The 16,827-nt window shown below is 40.6% G+C and overlaps 2 protein-coding genes across 7 annotated transcripts in view; one reads left to right on the forward strand and one right to left on the reverse strand.

Annotated features, from left to right (window-relative positions):
• LOC121634810 overlaps positions 1–16,827 on the forward strand; it is a 29,715-nt gene that overhangs the window by 11,747 nt on the left and 1,141 nt on the right. For all 3 annotated transcript variants that reach the window (XM_041977736.1, XM_041977739.1, XM_041977738.1), the window contains exon 15: positions 1,622–1,630. The gene's annotated coding sequence lies outside the window, so the exon portion shown is untranslated. The remainder of the gene's footprint in view (positions 1–1,621; positions 1,631–16,827) is intronic.
• ints13 (integrator complex subunit 13) lies at positions 8,737–16,721 on the reverse strand. Of its 4 annotated transcripts, none has more exons than XM_041977743.1 (18): positions 16,146–16,721; positions 15,521–15,771; positions 15,274–15,348; positions 14,984–15,186; positions 14,594–14,674; positions 14,385–14,475; positions 14,167–14,295; positions 13,812–13,835; positions 12,442–12,526; positions 11,618–11,710; positions 11,169–11,258; positions 10,830–11,008; positions 10,586–10,750; positions 10,312–10,466; positions 9,938–10,168; positions 9,665–9,795; positions 9,080–9,215; positions 8,737–8,992 (listed from the first exon to the last, which is right to left on the reverse strand). In XM_041977743.1, exons 2-18 carry the CDS (start codon positions 15,743–15,745, stop codon positions 8,956–8,958), a joined length of 2,130 nt encoding a protein of 709 aa, XP_041833677.1. In that variant the 5' UTR covers positions 15,746–15,771; positions 16,146–16,721; the 3' UTR covers positions 8,737–8,955. The 4 variants fall into 4 exon arrangements, with proteins under 4 accessions (XP_041833677.1, XP_041833676.1, XP_041833679.1 ...); XM_041977742.1 differs by having other exon boundaries at positions 9,659–9,795; positions 16,146–16,716; XM_041977745.1 differs by lacking the exon at positions 13,812–13,835 and having other exon boundaries at positions 16,146–16,718.

The following is a 16,827-nucleotide window of genomic DNA, read 5'->3' on the forward strand; positions in this document are numbered from 1 at the left end:
CACATCTGACTGGACTGGGGTCATGTGATATATGTTGTTGTCACTCAGACAGACGTGACACCAGTAAGATACTTGCAGTGGAGATGAGCATAATGGAAGTGCAAAAGCAAAACAAGTGGTGCCGGTTACTATCCTATCCTCCTGTTCACCCTGTTTGGATGGCCTGGGTGAACAAGAAGTCTTCCTGGATCTCCGTGCCCAGTGTGATGGTGTAAAACACACCTATGGACTCTATGCCCAGCCAGTTTACATCCACCTTCAGTGTCCGTGATGGTGAGACATAAAGAGGGCCAAATGTCATACACATCCAGTCTAAGTTTGTGCTGCCTGCAGTGAAATTAACAGTTCAGCTTCACTTTAGAATAAAATATAATTATAGCTTAGTAGCTTATGAGAACTTGGTGTTGCAATGTTTACAAACTCCTGCTTATTAACTCTATTTAACATAGCATTTTAAAGTGAGCTGTAACCACAGTCCAGCATAATAAAAAGGAAAGAAAAAAAAACAGGTGAAACAGGCTTTCTAACTCTAACTACAAACTCAAATATAAACATCAGGTTTCTTACATAATATCACAAAAAGTGAAGGTATACTTTAAATACATTTGCTCCTGAAGGCATTCACACCCTGATCTTTGAGTAAACCTAAAGCCAAAGTTAATCATGCGGCTGTTATTGTGTAAACATAATGCAAGACTTTACCCTCCTGAGTCCTAGTTTCCTCATATGAGGACATCAATTATGTGGTTGTCTTCACCATAACACTAAATTGTGTGTAACTGGAACCTGTTGAACACTGACTGTTTTCTTTAATTTAAAATTATATCTTCATGATATACAACATGAATCATAAAATACATGATGTCAATATATTGGTTCCTTCTAACCCTAAATAGCTAGAAGAATCCAAAAATGCAAGTGAAACTAAAGCTTGGGTCTCAGGAGAAAGAAATAATGACGAGGACAGTCCAGCTCTGCAGCTGCAGTCCAGGTTGGAGAATCTTCAGTCTTTTCTTCTGTTGAAGATGCTGTCCTCGAAAACTTCTGTCTTTGCATAATTTAAATTAAAGGATGTCTGTTTTGGGTTTTTTTTCCCCCATTTTATTTGCTATAATTGCCATTTAAACTTTTATGTTCCTATTATCATCTTTTTGTCACTTAACTTCTCCAAACAACTTCAAGACTGGTTGAATGATCTGTAATCCGATAAATAAGAGTGCTATAACAAAAACTTACACGCTCATGAGATCAAGTGTCTGGGATCCTTTGACACAGAAGTAAGTGAGAGTGTCTTTTTTTGTATCCTAGCAACCACTACTGGACCTCCAAAGCAGGATAGCAAAACAGTTAGCTTCATTAATGACTGGAGATCAGGTTCAGTGAAGGTGTAAGCATACACTGTTTGTTGGTTGAACTTTGCTTTAACAATTTTTGGCTTCTTTTAACTTCGCTGATCAACCGGCCTGCAGAAGATACTATCATAAGTTTTTTCATGACAGAGTGATAAAAGATGAAGGCATACTGCAGCATGAGGACTGGACCCAAGGGCCTTTTTTAATTTCAAGGAAATCATTTGTAGGATTTATTACCTTCTGAAAACTGAAGATTGAATATTATTAAGGACTGGAGTGTTATGTGGACATAGTCCCACAGTAGAAGGACATGGACAACCTCCCATTCAAGCACTCATCATTTAACTATAAGATCCTCCTGCCACCTCAAACCACAGACTTCTATTTCAGACTATTGCTTCTTTTCCACGTCTTGTACAGTCAGAGTTTAACGCAACGCTGTCTTATGGGGACCAAAGCAGGGAAGTTTCCTAACTTCACGTCAATGGCAGGATCCCCTTTCTTTTTGAGGCTCCCTATTCCTGCAAACACAGGACATCTGCAACATTACCAGGTGAGCAGGGAATTACTTAACAGATGAACCTTGTTTAACTAACCAGGTAGATCAAAATATTTAAGCTGTTCTTAAATATGGTCAAATCCAAACTCGTAGTTCTAGTCATATTTTATAAATGTTTTATTGATCATTAAGTCAGATCATACAATCATTAGTTTTGGCTCTTGGTTATTGTTCTGTTATCTGGTCAAGTGGACCAAGAAAGGACCTGTACAAGTTCCAGATGATGTAAAATTAAGCAACACATCTAGTTGACATCAGACATAATAGCCCTATTACAGGTCATATCATGATCACGTTGGAGTTCCAGTATTTGGTTCAGGGAGAGTGCTGCCTGAGTTTAATTCTTCTAAGGACACTGTTTTGTTTCAATCTAATACATTTAGCTTAGTTTTTGCTGCCTTTTTGAATCTTTAATTTTGAATTCTGTCAGCTTAGATGAAAGGTGTCCTGAAATCTGGGGTACTGGGTCATTTAGAGAAAATGATTTGGTTGAGCTTATAGAAGCGACCCCTCCAAACTTCGGCTCTGAGTGAAGCTAGATCACATCAGAAAGGTGGAGGAGTGGTTGTTTGCTTTAATGACTCCCTCCAACATAACAGATATCTTATAAAAACTTTGCCTCATTCAAATATGTGGTTCTCCAGATGACCTCCTTGTCTCATGTGTTGTTCCTTGACATATACAGACCACCTAAACACTGCAACGTTTTTCGATGACTTTGCTGAACTGCTGTCAATAATCTGTGTTGACTTTGACCGTGTAGTTATTGTTGGTGATTTTAACATTCATGCTGATAACCTGGAGGACAGAGGAACCAAAGAATTGTGTCTCAGTCTTACTCAGCATGTGAAACAGAGGACCCAGTCTGGATGTAGTCATCTCTAAAGGTCTGAATATTTCCATGGTTGTGGTGATGGAACAGACAAAGAGAGGTTATCAAGAAATGGTACATTGTTGTAAATACCATTGAAATGTTTATAAAAGCTTTCTCTCCATCACAAATCAAACATGGAGAGGCAGCGTTCAGCTTTTATGCTCTTCACATGTTATGCTTTTAATGTTTTATGCAAAGCACGTTGAATTGTCTTGTACATGAAATGCGCTATACAAATAAACTTGCCTTCCCTTTTACTACTCAGCTATCACTGGCTGATGGACAAACTTTGCCCAGCTGGATGATGTTTAGGCAGCAGACTGCCATTCTTGCTGGCTTGGCTCTGAGTGAAGATTGTGGGACATATCACCTCCAGTTGTCAGTCAACAAAGAAAATTGCAATGCACACTTTTATCTATACATCCTGAACAGGACTGAGAAGAACCCTGTACAGTAAGAGGACTCTGCATGACTCATGTTCCAAGTATCACATGTTAAACTGTGTGCTGATATGTTTTGGAAGAAATCCATCTTTTTCTGTAGGTGTGCCTTTGTAGCATATCCAGAATGTGATTCTATATTATTTTGTTGAAATAGAAAATGGGCATGGATGTTTCTGGAAAAAGAAATGTTACGTTAAAGGCAGCTTATATTGCACTTTTGCGAAGAGCGTATGCATTGTGCCAAATGCAAGAATACACCCCTGTACCATTACAGGGCTTGATGTTGGAATGCTTTTCACAGTGTGGATGATCCTGATAGTGTTTACGCCATATAACATCCATTTTTTCTTTTTCAGTTTTCTCTACCATGTTGAGTTTTTTTATTTGGAGGTCTTTGTGTTTTCCTCTTAGGTCTTGGATAGACATATTTCCACTGATGTGTGTTTTTGCCTAATAATAAAACCATCTCAGACTTTAGCTGCATGAATTTAAGGCTGCTTTTGGCCTTTTTGTGGGACTTGAAAGGACAGGAAAAAAAACAGTTTTGTCTCCCTCCTACAGGAATACCTTGTCCTGCTCTGAAGGGGAAATGATCTTCTGGGCTAGCCTTCTCCTACAGCTGAACCCTTCGTCTCTTGACGGCAGTCAGCGTATCCATTTGATCAGCATCATGGCTGACCACCTTCACGTCCTGGTCAGCCATTTCTCATTATTTTCAGGACAACGTTCTTCACAAAAACAAGAGAAACTCAGAGTTAGTATGCAAGGTGGGCTTGCAGATAAACAGGATGTTACGGTAGATGTTGCTGAACTTCTGTGGTCCATCGGTTGCCACAAAGAGGAGCAACAGATTGATTTAGCAAAGGTTCTGGAGCACAGTGTGAAGACTGGGCATTTGGGGAGTTTGCTGGGAGCTCCTGTTCTTGGATGGAGGGTGCTATGTGCAGCCAGTGGAGGGGAATGTAGAGTTAAGAGAGACTTGTATGTGCAGAAAGTTACACCTGCTCCTGAAAAGACTTTTCTGCATACAACTCTGGTCCAACACAGATATGCTCTGTTTTTTAATCTGGAACCAAGTTGGTCAACTAGTTTGTTGCATTTTGTGGAGAGAAAGCAAGAACCAACACACACACAGGATTCAAAAGCTGTCATCTCTGACTCTGTTGCCAGACAGACTGATTTTCGTTCACATATCTATCAGTCAGAGGTTCATTTAGCAACAACTCGAATACAAAAAATGCAGGAACTCCTAACTTTCCCCTCCACAGCTGTTAACTCTCTCCTGGAGCAACAAGCCTCCTCATATTTGCCTACACATGCATCAACAATCAAAAATATTGTTCACACCATATTGGACTTGGAAAGCTTTGACACCAGAGCTCTCTTAAAATCATGTCGACCAAACCGCTCTGACCCCTCGCTGGCCCCCCACAGTGTCACCTCCATACTGACACATGGACCCCTTGACAGAGAAGCACTCCCCACTCGTCTGACCCTGCGACCTCAACAGGAAACCCCCGTCTGCACTGAATCTAACAGAGCCATCCGCACTGACTCAGACAGTCAGCCCACAGTGAGTGCACAGGGTACGTCCGCTGTTGTTGAGTCCTATATGACTGTATGGGATTGTTCTGGGTGTTTAGTCATGCAGATCATATGTTGTAATGACTTGACCGTGACAGCTGTGTGCATTTATGAATAGGACATATAGGGTAATATGGTGATGGAAATATGGTAGGCATGGATCGCATGCTATGTGTTATTAAAAGGATGGATTAAAATGAATCAAATTTAGATTAGGATTCTAAAAAAGTTATTAAGTTCTTCATCACAGTGGAAATAATAAGAAAGAGCATAAAAGGGAAAAAATTAGCCAGTTTAGCTTCTGGACTCTTTTTCAATAAGTTTACACAATCGTAACACTGAATTTTGAAGTTGTCTTTCTGAAATAAGCAAAACCTTTCTCAAAAAAATAAACTGCTTCTAGAGAGCAGAATACACTGCATTAACACTTGTAGACGAAGTTCTGCTTTACTGGTGAAGTAACCCATGCCATCTACAGCTTTGAAGTAATGCACTGATAACAAGCCGGATTGTCGCTTTACTTTTTTGTTTGGGTGACGCAGGATCGATGTTTTCCAATAAAAAGGGAATATTTTGAATTTCGACTCTTTTAACTACATTTCAAATGATTTTGTGCCCAATGAAAGGAAGCATTTATAGATCTGTTTTTATATATTTCATCTTTTGTATGACCGTTTCATTTTTGTTCACTTTACACAGGCTTGTAGTCATCCAATTCATTATTATTAAAAAGATATACCATTAAAACTGACAATAATCAGAAATGCTGCACTTTCTCTTTCCTAGGTCATACAGTCGACACACAGTTTGAAGACTCTGTCACTGTCAAATCAGCACTTATCAACCCTACGTCTGTTTCTCATCCACTTTCAAAAGAGAACTACAAAGATGTCTTGTCACTGAGCTTGACATCAAAGACCTCACAGTCTCTGTACTTATCAAACAAAAGCCCATCCACTCATCTGTTTCCACATGTGTCACTGTGTTTAGTGACTGAGCTGTTTAAAGCAACTCACTGCTTTGATATGATCCTAAAATTGCTCCTTGCTCCATCTGGGTTGAATCAGGATGTAAATTTGCACCCAACAACACAGCCAGTGTCATCAAGCACATTAGCTGGTCCGCTAACATTGCCTGGACAAACAGAAATGGAGCCTTCGCTCTCAACATCCTTTTCTGAGCCGCCTGTACCAACATTTACACCAGTTTTACCATCTGATCAGGGTGTTTTTAATGAACAGCGCAAAACACCTGAGAAGACAAATCCAGCTTCATCTGAAGAATCATTCAAAGTATCATCTCTGATGTCACTGATTTTTTCTACATTTTCACCTCCTGATGCTGCTTCTTTGCAAAATGGACAAACACAGTCTTTGAGTTTGTTCTTACCAACATCTGCGTCTTGGCCTGTGAGCTCCCTTTCATCAGACCCCCCTGAAATCCTCACTGTCCCATCATTGTTTAAAGATGCATCTTTTACAGAAAACCCAACAGTGGTGACAATTAGCAGCAGTCTGCAAAACATACAGTCAGTGCAGCTATTTCCTTACATATCAATAATCCCTGGAAATATAACACTTCTGACTATAAATCCACCAACCCCAACTCATCCAGTTTCAGTATTCTTGCCTAACAGACCAGTGTCAGACGGACTTTATGATCCCACTGCACCCTCTACTGCTCAGGAGTCGTACACTACATCATCCAGTCCCCAACCAGTCAGTCTAGACCCCTCATTTCCATTATGTGGCACATCTGTAGCACAGGATGGGAATGGTTTTAACCCACCAATCAAAAGCATCTCCTATGAAAGCACAGAAACTGAGGAATGTTTGACCAGTATGTCGCTTGACAAGAGGTATCTGAGTGGTTCTCAAACATCTTTGGTGAAATATGTTTCAACACCCCCCATCAGCCCCTCAACAGATCTTTCAGAGTGGCAAATGAAGTCCAATAAATCTGCTTTTTTGTTTGGAGTATCAACAGAGGACCTCTCTGTCAGAAAGACTTCTAATCTTCCCCTCAGTTTATCAGAGACCCGTCTACAAGGCATACTACACACAACCCAAAGCACAAACGACCTCAGTGCAAACTGTGTCAGTTTGGAGAATTCATTGTTTATCTGCCAAACATCTGCTGCAAATGAGATGTCAGCCTCCTTATTAACATCATTACAGACTGTCAGCCCTTCATCAGCAAGAGGACAGACTTCAGTCCAGCCAACAAGCTCCTCAGCTTCCATTTCAAGTACGTATCAGTTGTTTGTGTGACAAGCAAATAAACCACAGTGAAGGAGGCTGAGGAAGACATATGAATATGTTTCTGAGCAAAAGCAGTAATCATTACTTTTGTCAGACAGTGACAACAATGTGACATGTGCATGTATGCGTGTCCCAGTTTTATACATTGTTTGAATGAAAGTTTCAGATTTTCTTATCATTTTGCTTTCCAGAATTCAATGTACACTATTAATGCACACTTAATATGATTTTTTTTAGCTACAGCTCTACATGCATCAATTTCTCCTTTCCATGTAACACTTTTAACTATATCATGTTTCAGGTTCCATAAACCTCCCACCTGAAGTGTTGCAGTCTATTCCACCACTGACAGCTACTGTTGGTCTCCCCTTTCACTACACAATCCCTCCTCACACCTTTGTGGATCCAGAGGATGGTAATTCAGACACTTTGTCTTTGGAGCTGCAGCTGATTGACAGGCCCCCCATCAGTGTCGGTACATGGTTAGCTCTGGAAGGGTTGGAGCTTCACGGTGTTCCTCTAGAGGTGGATCTACAGTTTGCTCCTCAGGATCTCCTCCTCATAGCCTCAGACAGTCAGGGCCTGAGCACCCGGCTGTCTGTGACCCTGGATCTGAGCTGCCGTACTGTAAAGCCCTGCCACATTTTCACTATGACAGTTCAACGCAGCCTCCACTCCATGCTCCGTCACCGCCACAGGGTGGAGCTCCTGCTGAGAAAACTATCAAGGTTCTTCAACAGCTCAAGCAGCCACCATCTTTCTGTTGTTTCCATGACTTCTGGGTCCACTGTAGTGTCTTGGTATAATTACAGTCTGTGTGAAATGGACCAGATAAGACTGATACACTGTCACATTGATCGTGTTCAAAAGATGTGGTTGGCAATGTGCTCTACAGATGGATCAGTCCATCCTGCTTTCAGAAAAGCAATGCTTCCAGAATTCCCCATCACCAAAGTGAGTTTAAGATCAGAGTGTATTCCTGTTTCTCCAACTCCAGCAGTCAGTAGCGCCACCCCGGCTGTCCACAGTACACTGACTCCATTTTTAGATTCCAATACTTCCACCTCCAACGCCTGCATCTCTGTATCACCAGCTCCCCCTCCCACCTCACAGCCGAAAGACACACAATACTGGATAACCGGCGTGCTGACGGCTCTTCTGATCATTTGTCTTCTCATCCTGGTCGTTCTCATCGTTGCTGCAGGTGTCTACTTCTACAGACATCACAGATGGTCAAGAACAGACGCGATTTGGCCTGCAGGTCAGCTGCTGTCAGTTCAAAGCAGAGAGTGGACGTCCACGAGACCAAGGCGTCCGCCGATCTTCCAACCTGAGCTGCCTCCTCCACCGCTGAGACTGTGGATCGGCCTTTCAAATGATGAGTGGCAGCTCTCGTCGGATTATGAATGGGAAACCAAAACTCTCTGATTTTTAGTATTTCTAACAACAGAACACCAGTCAGTCCCTCAACAGTAAACACCATTTATGTTAAATGGTCAACTACCCATAAAAGTAGGTAGATTGAAACAAAAACCTTAACTTGCACATAAGGACAGAAGTTTTGTGATTGCTCACCACTTTGGAAAGTACAAAGAAGTTATCTCTTCTCTTGATTAAAATTAAAGACATTATGTCTGATTTGTACAAAATTCAAAAGCAACACTTTCCGCAGACAATTTTATTGTGTCACACAATCTGTGAGCAACATATCTACAAAATTCAAGATAAAAAATGATAAATTCCCCTTTTTGAGTTCATCGTTATCTTCATCTCGATGTCCTAGAGTGTACGATGGGAGCATGAGATGACTTCCAGGTTTGAAAAATACTGTGATCCACAATCTCATCCACACACGAGTCGAAGCAACAGATCTGTGGAAACATCATCTGGAGACCTTCCCATTCTCATGAACATCCATCCTGTCAACAGAGGTTAAGTTAAAAGGTCAGTAATGCAACCACTAATGGTGAGCCATTTTTCTTTGCTTTTTTGTCCAAATAACACACCCATTCTCGTCTTTGAGATGCTGGTACAACTCAAACTTGCTGTTAACGGAGCTCGCACGTCCAACAAACTGTTGGTGCTTCCTGGAATTGGCTGCAGTGATTCGATTGGTCCACATTGAGAGGAGGGAGACGGGACCTGCAGAGAGAGAGAGGGGGGGTTTAAAAAGTTTATGCAAAACCAGTGAAGGCTGTTTATAAGAAATGCTTTCGAATGGATTCTGAGTCTTAATGCAGGAAAGTCTGGAATATGACTGACGTAGACTTTAACATCAGTCTTAACTGCATACAAAAAACAAAAGGGACAGAAATGTTTCAGTTCTTAAATGTCCTGATTTTGTTTTTATAGGATTAATATGTTCTTTGAATGCTGGGTTTTAAAAGCTTTATGAGTCCAATTTAGTTGGGCAAAGTCAAAAACTGATGTCCTATTTATCTCCAACATAAAAAACAAAATGTGTAGATCTGGTTGTAAACAACAAGAGAAATCCAGCATAAGTAGTTTTTGTTGGATGTTTGTTAAAGATAATGATTTCACCGTGTTTCCTCTTCATTCTGAACACAGAAAAAGACGATGAGTACCTGAACCTTTTGCTCTCTCTGGAGGTTGAACCTCCTCCACGATCAGGCGGGGCTTCTTGTTGAGCGGCTCCGGTGAGTCCGGGGAATCTTTGATCACCTCTGACTCCTGTTCTTCCTTCTCCAGCAAACCTTTTAGTCTTCAGCAGAGTGTAGCATGAAAACAGATATTACTGGAAGCCTCTTTCCACAATTTAATTTAGATAATTCAGTCAAAGAGGGTCATGGGAAGAGAGAGCTGCAGATGAAGGACAACAAACTTGTCAAACATGTTTTACTGACCTCTCGGAGTCCTGCCAGCTTTTGTCTTCTGTCTCTTTGCTGCCATTTTTCTCTGTCCTGTCCTCTCTATCTTCCCTCTTCCTCCCTCTCTTCTTCCTTTCCTCCTCCTCTGGAGGTTTGCTGCGACAGGCAATGATGCAGTCCAGCACTCGCTGGTGTCTGTCTGTGGCGCCGGAGTGAGTTTTCACCAATGTTTCCAGCTCATTCCACATTATACGGTACTGTTCATCCCTGGAGGTGACACCAAAGCAGACATATAACCGATCCTGCAGGCTGTTTGCTGTCTGAACCTGTGGTTGATGCTCATTCTTGGGGAAATGCAAAGAATGGAGGGTGTGAAGTTTTGTCAAAGCTGTCAGTATCTGAGGAAATACCTTTTGGGACCTTTGCCTCTGGATCCCACTGTGGAAATGGGGAGTGGGTCGTTCTTCCTCTCCATATCCACCAGGTTGTAGACGGTTTTCTGGCAGGTCAGAACGTCCTCTTCAGTGAGAGTCTCTTTCACTATCAGGTTTGCAAGAGGAACAACCTGTTGGAAGAACACACAGATGAAGAACAAATGTTCCAAACATTTAGGAAGTGAATTATTAAGGAAAAATCTCTGGTAGAGGTAATTAATAGAGGATTGAATCTGAAGATGGTGCTGACCGCCTGCATGTTGAAGATAGTGGTCTGGGAAATGATCATCGGCCAGTATCTGGTGTAACGTTCCAGCTGAGCTTTGGCTCTCTCAACTGGCAGCTTTCCAGAGGGATCATGGGAAGACTCTGAAACAGGAGTCAGCCGGTTTTCCCTCATAAATTCACCAAAATCCTGAGTGAAAGAAAAACTGGATTACAATCAGAAGAGTTTAGCCGTGTATTTGAGCACAGCTTCTGTGAGTTTAACATACAGTGATTCTGTAGTCTGTCACTCGGCCTCCGCAGCCCTCACTAATGGAGGGCGGGTCCTCTAAGATGGAGCGGTTGCTGTTGAGCACATGTAGGAAGATCTCACCACCATGGCTGCTGAGCATATGACTGATGACCTTTGACCCCGACTTCCTTGGCTGCTCCAGCAGCACCGATCGACCTTTGGTGAAAACAAGAGATCAATAAACCAACACTTGCCTGAAAAAAAGGTTTTCACAAGCAAATAAATCTCGCTTCACCATCCCAGGATGACTACAACACATAATGAACAGACAAGAAAAATGAATCTTATCTCGATTTAAGAGGTTTATCCAGCTTACCGTTCAGAAGAAAGTTGGTTAAACATGACGAGGGTCGACTGTTTACGTCTGTTGGGGAGATGCGATATGCTCCTGTGCAGTAATGTAGCTCTGAAAAGGAAAGAAAAAAATTTACTTCATCACTTTGTATTTTTTTTTTCATACTTTATTCCTACACATGTTTACAAACCACCAAACAGACTCATTTAAATCTTCAGTAATTTGATAAAAATAAATAAGATATTTTTCTCTAAATTGTGCTAAAAAAAATTACAACTTATCAAAATCAATAACCGAGAGGTAATAATAACCTCTCAGTTTATTACTGGTGGTGGAAAGTAGGGCTCTAACAAGCTGTTAGACACAAGGGCAGATACAGGAAGTCTTTCCTGCCACAGGTATTCACTCTTTTAAGCCCATCAAAACACATCTATCCATCCATCCATCCATCCATGGTTGACAGGCCCCACCTATGTTGTTTGTTCTTGGGGTGCACCATTTCAGCGTCATTGTCTCTTTCAGTCCGTTTTCTCGAGTGCTGCTGCCAGCCATGTGCAAGTCTCCTGCAGAACAAATATGAAGTTTAGTTTCTATGATAAATCTGTGAAGTCAAAATATCGAAAAATATCAATACAAAGAAAACATTTGCTGCAGAGATTAAAAATGTAACCAGAACAATCTAACAAGAAAATATTAAAGAACTTATTTGCAAATATTGTAAACTGCTATAAATTATACAAAAACAGCATATTTCTTGTTGATTTTAATTATTTTTTTAAAACATCAGCTACGATATTTTTTTCTATGGTTTCATTCTATTCCATTGTGTGTACTTCAGCTCTACTTTAGCAACATGTTTCCAAGAGTTGGTGCAGGAGCAACCAAAAACTGGCAGCACTGGCCCTGTTGAGGTGTTAAACTGTCCGGCACGAAAACACCTGAAGCATTTTTAAATGCACATTATGACAAAGGAGACCCCAAACATTTAAGAAGTTTAAATATTCAATCAAGAATGAGAAAGAATTTGCTCTCTCGCTGCTGTTTACAGTTAAATAAAAGATTTTAAGTTATTCACAAATGATTGTATTTACATTTCAGCTTTGTTTGGAAACAAGTTTGCACATAAAAGCAAAGATGTCAAAGAATCTCCTGCTTAGATTACAAGTGAGGAAAATCTAAACACTAAAGGCTACTTGTTCTGTTTTCTTTTACCAATCAATAAAAAAAAATAAAAAAAAAATAAAAACACAATCGGTGCTGACTTGTATGAGAATATGCTTCTTAGTAAACCCACCACTTTTAAAGAACTCCAGATGAGCGTCTCTGTGATGCAGGAGCTCTACGTCGTAATTAGCTGACGTGTTGGCATGCTGCTCTTCCTGTTCATCCACACAGACAATAAAAAAGAAAAAAAAACAGGTTAGAAAGAAGTCGGCTTTTAAAAACTGAAACATCACACACCCAGCGTAAAAAAACACTGCTGATTTCATGTTCGAAAGAAGTGACAATGGAAAAAGTAAAGGGAAAATGTTGGCTCGCTCAGTGACTCACGCACGTTTACTACTTATGTCTTTCTAGTCTTTGCTAGACAACGTTTAGATGGACAAATCAATGATCGGCAATTTCAGCTGACATGTTTACATTGATGTTAAATGAAGGGATCCGATTAGTTGTGTTTACACATGATGGAAAGATTAACAAGATTGTAACGCTTTTGACATTCGTGTCATAACTCAGAAGAAGAGATACCTGCGTACACAACAACGTATTTGCCATATAGATGCTCAATTATCTGTAACTTTTTCTGTTTCAAACAAAAACGTATCCACCACAGTCCAGTTTTATTTTAGTTTAAGAAAACCTAACCTCCACGTGTTTCAAGCATGCACAGAAACAACATACACCACAGAAACGATCGGAATGAGTGTATGCATGGTTATTTTTCCCAGTTGAGCCAATCATGAAAAGGTTTAAACCACCCCTCTTGATCGGATTGATCATTCTTTCTGATCAAGGCTGATTGAAGAAGTCGAGATGTTTACACGATGTAGTTTTATTCAAATTGGATGTTCGATCTGATCAAATGTGCTCCATGTAAACGCAGCTAAACTCCTTTATATATTTGGTCTCAGGCTTGACAATCATCGAATGCTGCAAACACAACTTTAGATATGTCAAACGTGTACACTCAGTACTCGTAGAGAAATCGCTGAAGTCTGAAACAAGTTTAGACATTTAAGGGATGGTCAAATGTAAAGACTGGTCATAAAGACAGCACGATGGACCACACTGAGACAATAAATGGAACGTGTCATGGGAGGAGGACTTGAAAGAGAGGGTGACAGAGACCAAGGGAAGTTTGGACAACTTTAAAGCTATCCACACCTAACAGACACCAACATTATAAATACATCAGCGGAGGCAACGCTGGTCTCAGACAGCCACTTTATCATAATTTGTTTTTAGATTTTTAAAATACAGTCAATTCCTTCAGTGCAAGATTCCAACCTTTATTCCCAGACCAGAGTTGCCTGTAGAGTAACTGTCATATCAAAATCTCTTAATGACAGACTGTTTGCAAGGGTAGAGCTCAAATTATTCACACTATGTGGTGTAAACTCTAACCTTTCCTTAGTTTGATGTGTGTGTGATCAGAGTACTAACCTGTTCGCAAACATTTAATGTGGGCTAGCAAAACAGAAAATACAGCATGAAACCAGCAGCAGGTTCACAGTCATATCAACGTGCAGATGAGATAAACAAAAAGACAAGAGTGCAGAGTTTCTTGAGTTATTAAGGGGAAGGAAGGCCAGAAACTTAAAATATTACACAAGCAAATGAAATGGCATGAGTGAGAAGGGAGAAATTAACATCAATTTAGGCGATAAAATTAAAAAGCAAAGTGAACAAAAGACTTTTTACTGGCAGCAGAAGAAAAAAATGTTTGAGCAAGTTAACAAGGGATGTGCAAGACTACACAACAGGCAGACAGAAAAAGAATAACAAGCTTTTTTTTTACCTTCATGGGGATGTTTGTTATAGTGGTGGAAGCCAAGTCAAAGTGCTGCTGGACCAAAATGTTGAGTTTTGAGGCCAAGTGCCTCCCAGCTCGAACACTGTGAACCTCACTGGTGAGTAGAGGAGAGACCTAAGATGGCGAGAGAAAAAGTAAAGTGAGAAATAACAGCTGTGCCACAATGCTATGAGATGAAGTTGAGCCTTCAGTCCCTCACCCACCTCTTTCTTGGGACGGTCAGACACCAGCGTGTCCTCACCTTGCGGGTAGATGTGAACCAGAACCAGCTCACACTGCTGGATGGCCATCAGCCTGAAAGCCACAGCAGTGAGTTGAAAGGAAAATCAAAAGTACAATTCCAGAAGCACTAATATATTTCAGGATAATTTAACCACATTGAAATCATCACTTAAATTTAGCTTCTACTGACCTGTCTGAACCTGCTGCTAGCTTGTTTTTCTCTAAAATTGTTTCCTGGATGCAGTCTTCCAACATTCGCACATGAGTATCACTGTCAGCACAAAAAGAGAAAAAATAAATTATATTCTTTAGAGAATGGGTGTGCACACAAGTGTGACAAAATGCAGGTGCCACGGATAGATTGCAAATAAAAAACCGTATTATGCTGCATTATAGAAATGCTTTTAATCCTTTATAAATATATGAAAAAACTGTTTTGCAGCTTAAGAACTATCTAGAGCTGATTAATTTGAGTCAGGTGTGAAGAAGCAGGGATACACTTAAAACATGCAGGAGACTGGCCCAAGAGGTCCGGATTTGGTGATCCCTGGTCTGTAACATCCATGCACTTTTATGTTACCTTTTTGCATTGGTTAAGCAGACAATTCGGCCTCTATTGGCAACTCTCTCAGCCGTGTCCATCAGAGCGGTGCGTCTCTCATGCTGCAATTCTGTGATCTTGCACAAGGACTCCACTGCAGCTTCTAGTCCATGCACGATGCTGCAACATTCTGGTTCCTCATGTGGGTTTGGTGGCCCAACAGCTGCCAGAGCTGACATCAGCTGCATTGAGAGAAAGGAGAGCGCTTATTCTATCTATAAAATGTCACATAAAGATGGCTTAGTTAGGTTTACTGGGCTGCTAGTCACCTCATGAGTACTCTGATCTTCCCTTCTCCAGCTGTTCAATATGTGAAATTCTGAGTCACTCACAATGTAATTAACCTGTAATATAAAGAAAACGTTAATGGCACTGCTGACGTCATCAAAGCACCATAATGTAACAAACTAAAACACCAAGGACTTTCAGTATCTCCATCCAAATGTTTACTTTAAACTGCATCACTTCAGCAGACCAGTGATGAAAGCAAAGCTTCAGCTGCAAGAACAAACTAACCAGTTTGTCCTTTGGGTAAATGTCGAAGAGGATCCGGCAGTACTCCATGGAGCACTCCACTGCACAAGTCCACAGGGATTTAGAGACAGGCGCCAAAGGAATAACCCCTTGTGCTCGGCTCTTTGTCAACACATCACACTCCACCTGTTGACGACTGGATTCTGCCATGTAGGGACAGTGGTCCACTACAAAAACAGACTTGTGTGCCACCGAGAACATCTTCATTTTGCAAATGTGCTGTGTGAGCTGATCTGAAAGAATTATAAAAGAATTCAGTAACGTAAACTGAGTAATTCTATGCCAATATATACGGTTGCAATGATCAAAGATGTAGCCAAGTGTATTAGCTGTAATGGTCAATACCGTGTTATAATGGAACTGTCATCACTATAAAGATATGACTAGTTTTACATGGAAAATTTCCTAAAATATAAGCAAATATTACTTCGATCTATAACAACTCCTGTCACACTGTTCTATAAACTTAGTATATTCTAGCATATTTGTTTTTACGTTTAGGTTTGGTCTACTTCCGCTTTATTACCCCAATTCCAAAAAAGACATTTAGGTTACTTGAGAGATTATCTAACTTACATTACTTGTAGGTTAGTGAACGTTCACTCACCTGGAGAAAATAACAATCGGCAAAATGCTTTCTGATCATTAAATATTCTGAAGAGCCTGTAAATCAGAAGTGCCCTCCTTTTATCAAAATCTTCCCACTTTAACCATCTGTCAACCTCGGATCAGTCTCAAGTCATGTTTATTGTTTTAAAATCCGAATAATCTGCCAGCTGAAGTCACACGACCTGCTATGGTAGCATGTCACTGACCCCCGCGTTAGCCTGTTAGCTAACGCTATCCTGATTTATAATTTCGCTGATTCGGATTTACGATCCTGTATAAACACAATTACACGTTATGACACTTTTTAAATACTAATATAAATCCATTCTAACCAATTCACTGCCCTGCAATCGTTATCTAACGATGTTACACACTTGAGAAATGCAAGTTCAAACAATACATTTGAAGCCCTAGCCCAAACCCTAAGCTAGCGGGTTTGTTATGGCGGAAATGTTTCGAGGGTGTTCCGTCATCGCTTTGGTTCCCCTGGCGGAGGAGTCATGTAGAAAACGTTCCTGTGCCCGTGTCTCTTTGCGATACTGAGTTTTTGAACCTGAATTGAGACACGTGTTTAAATTGTTATGCAGTAAGGGTTTGAAGTTAAGCTTTCACTCGGCCAATGCCTTCCGCATGTCCATGATAATAATAATAATAATAATAATAATAATAAAGATTTACAT

This window comes from Melanotaenia boesemani, chromosome 23 (assembly GCF_017639745.1).
Source record: "Melanotaenia boesemani isolate fMelBoe1 chromosome 23, fMelBoe1.pri, whole genome shotgun sequence".
In the NCBI taxonomy this organism is placed as follows: Eukaryota; Metazoa; Chordata; class Actinopteri; order Atheriniformes; family Melanotaeniidae; genus Melanotaenia; species Melanotaenia boesemani.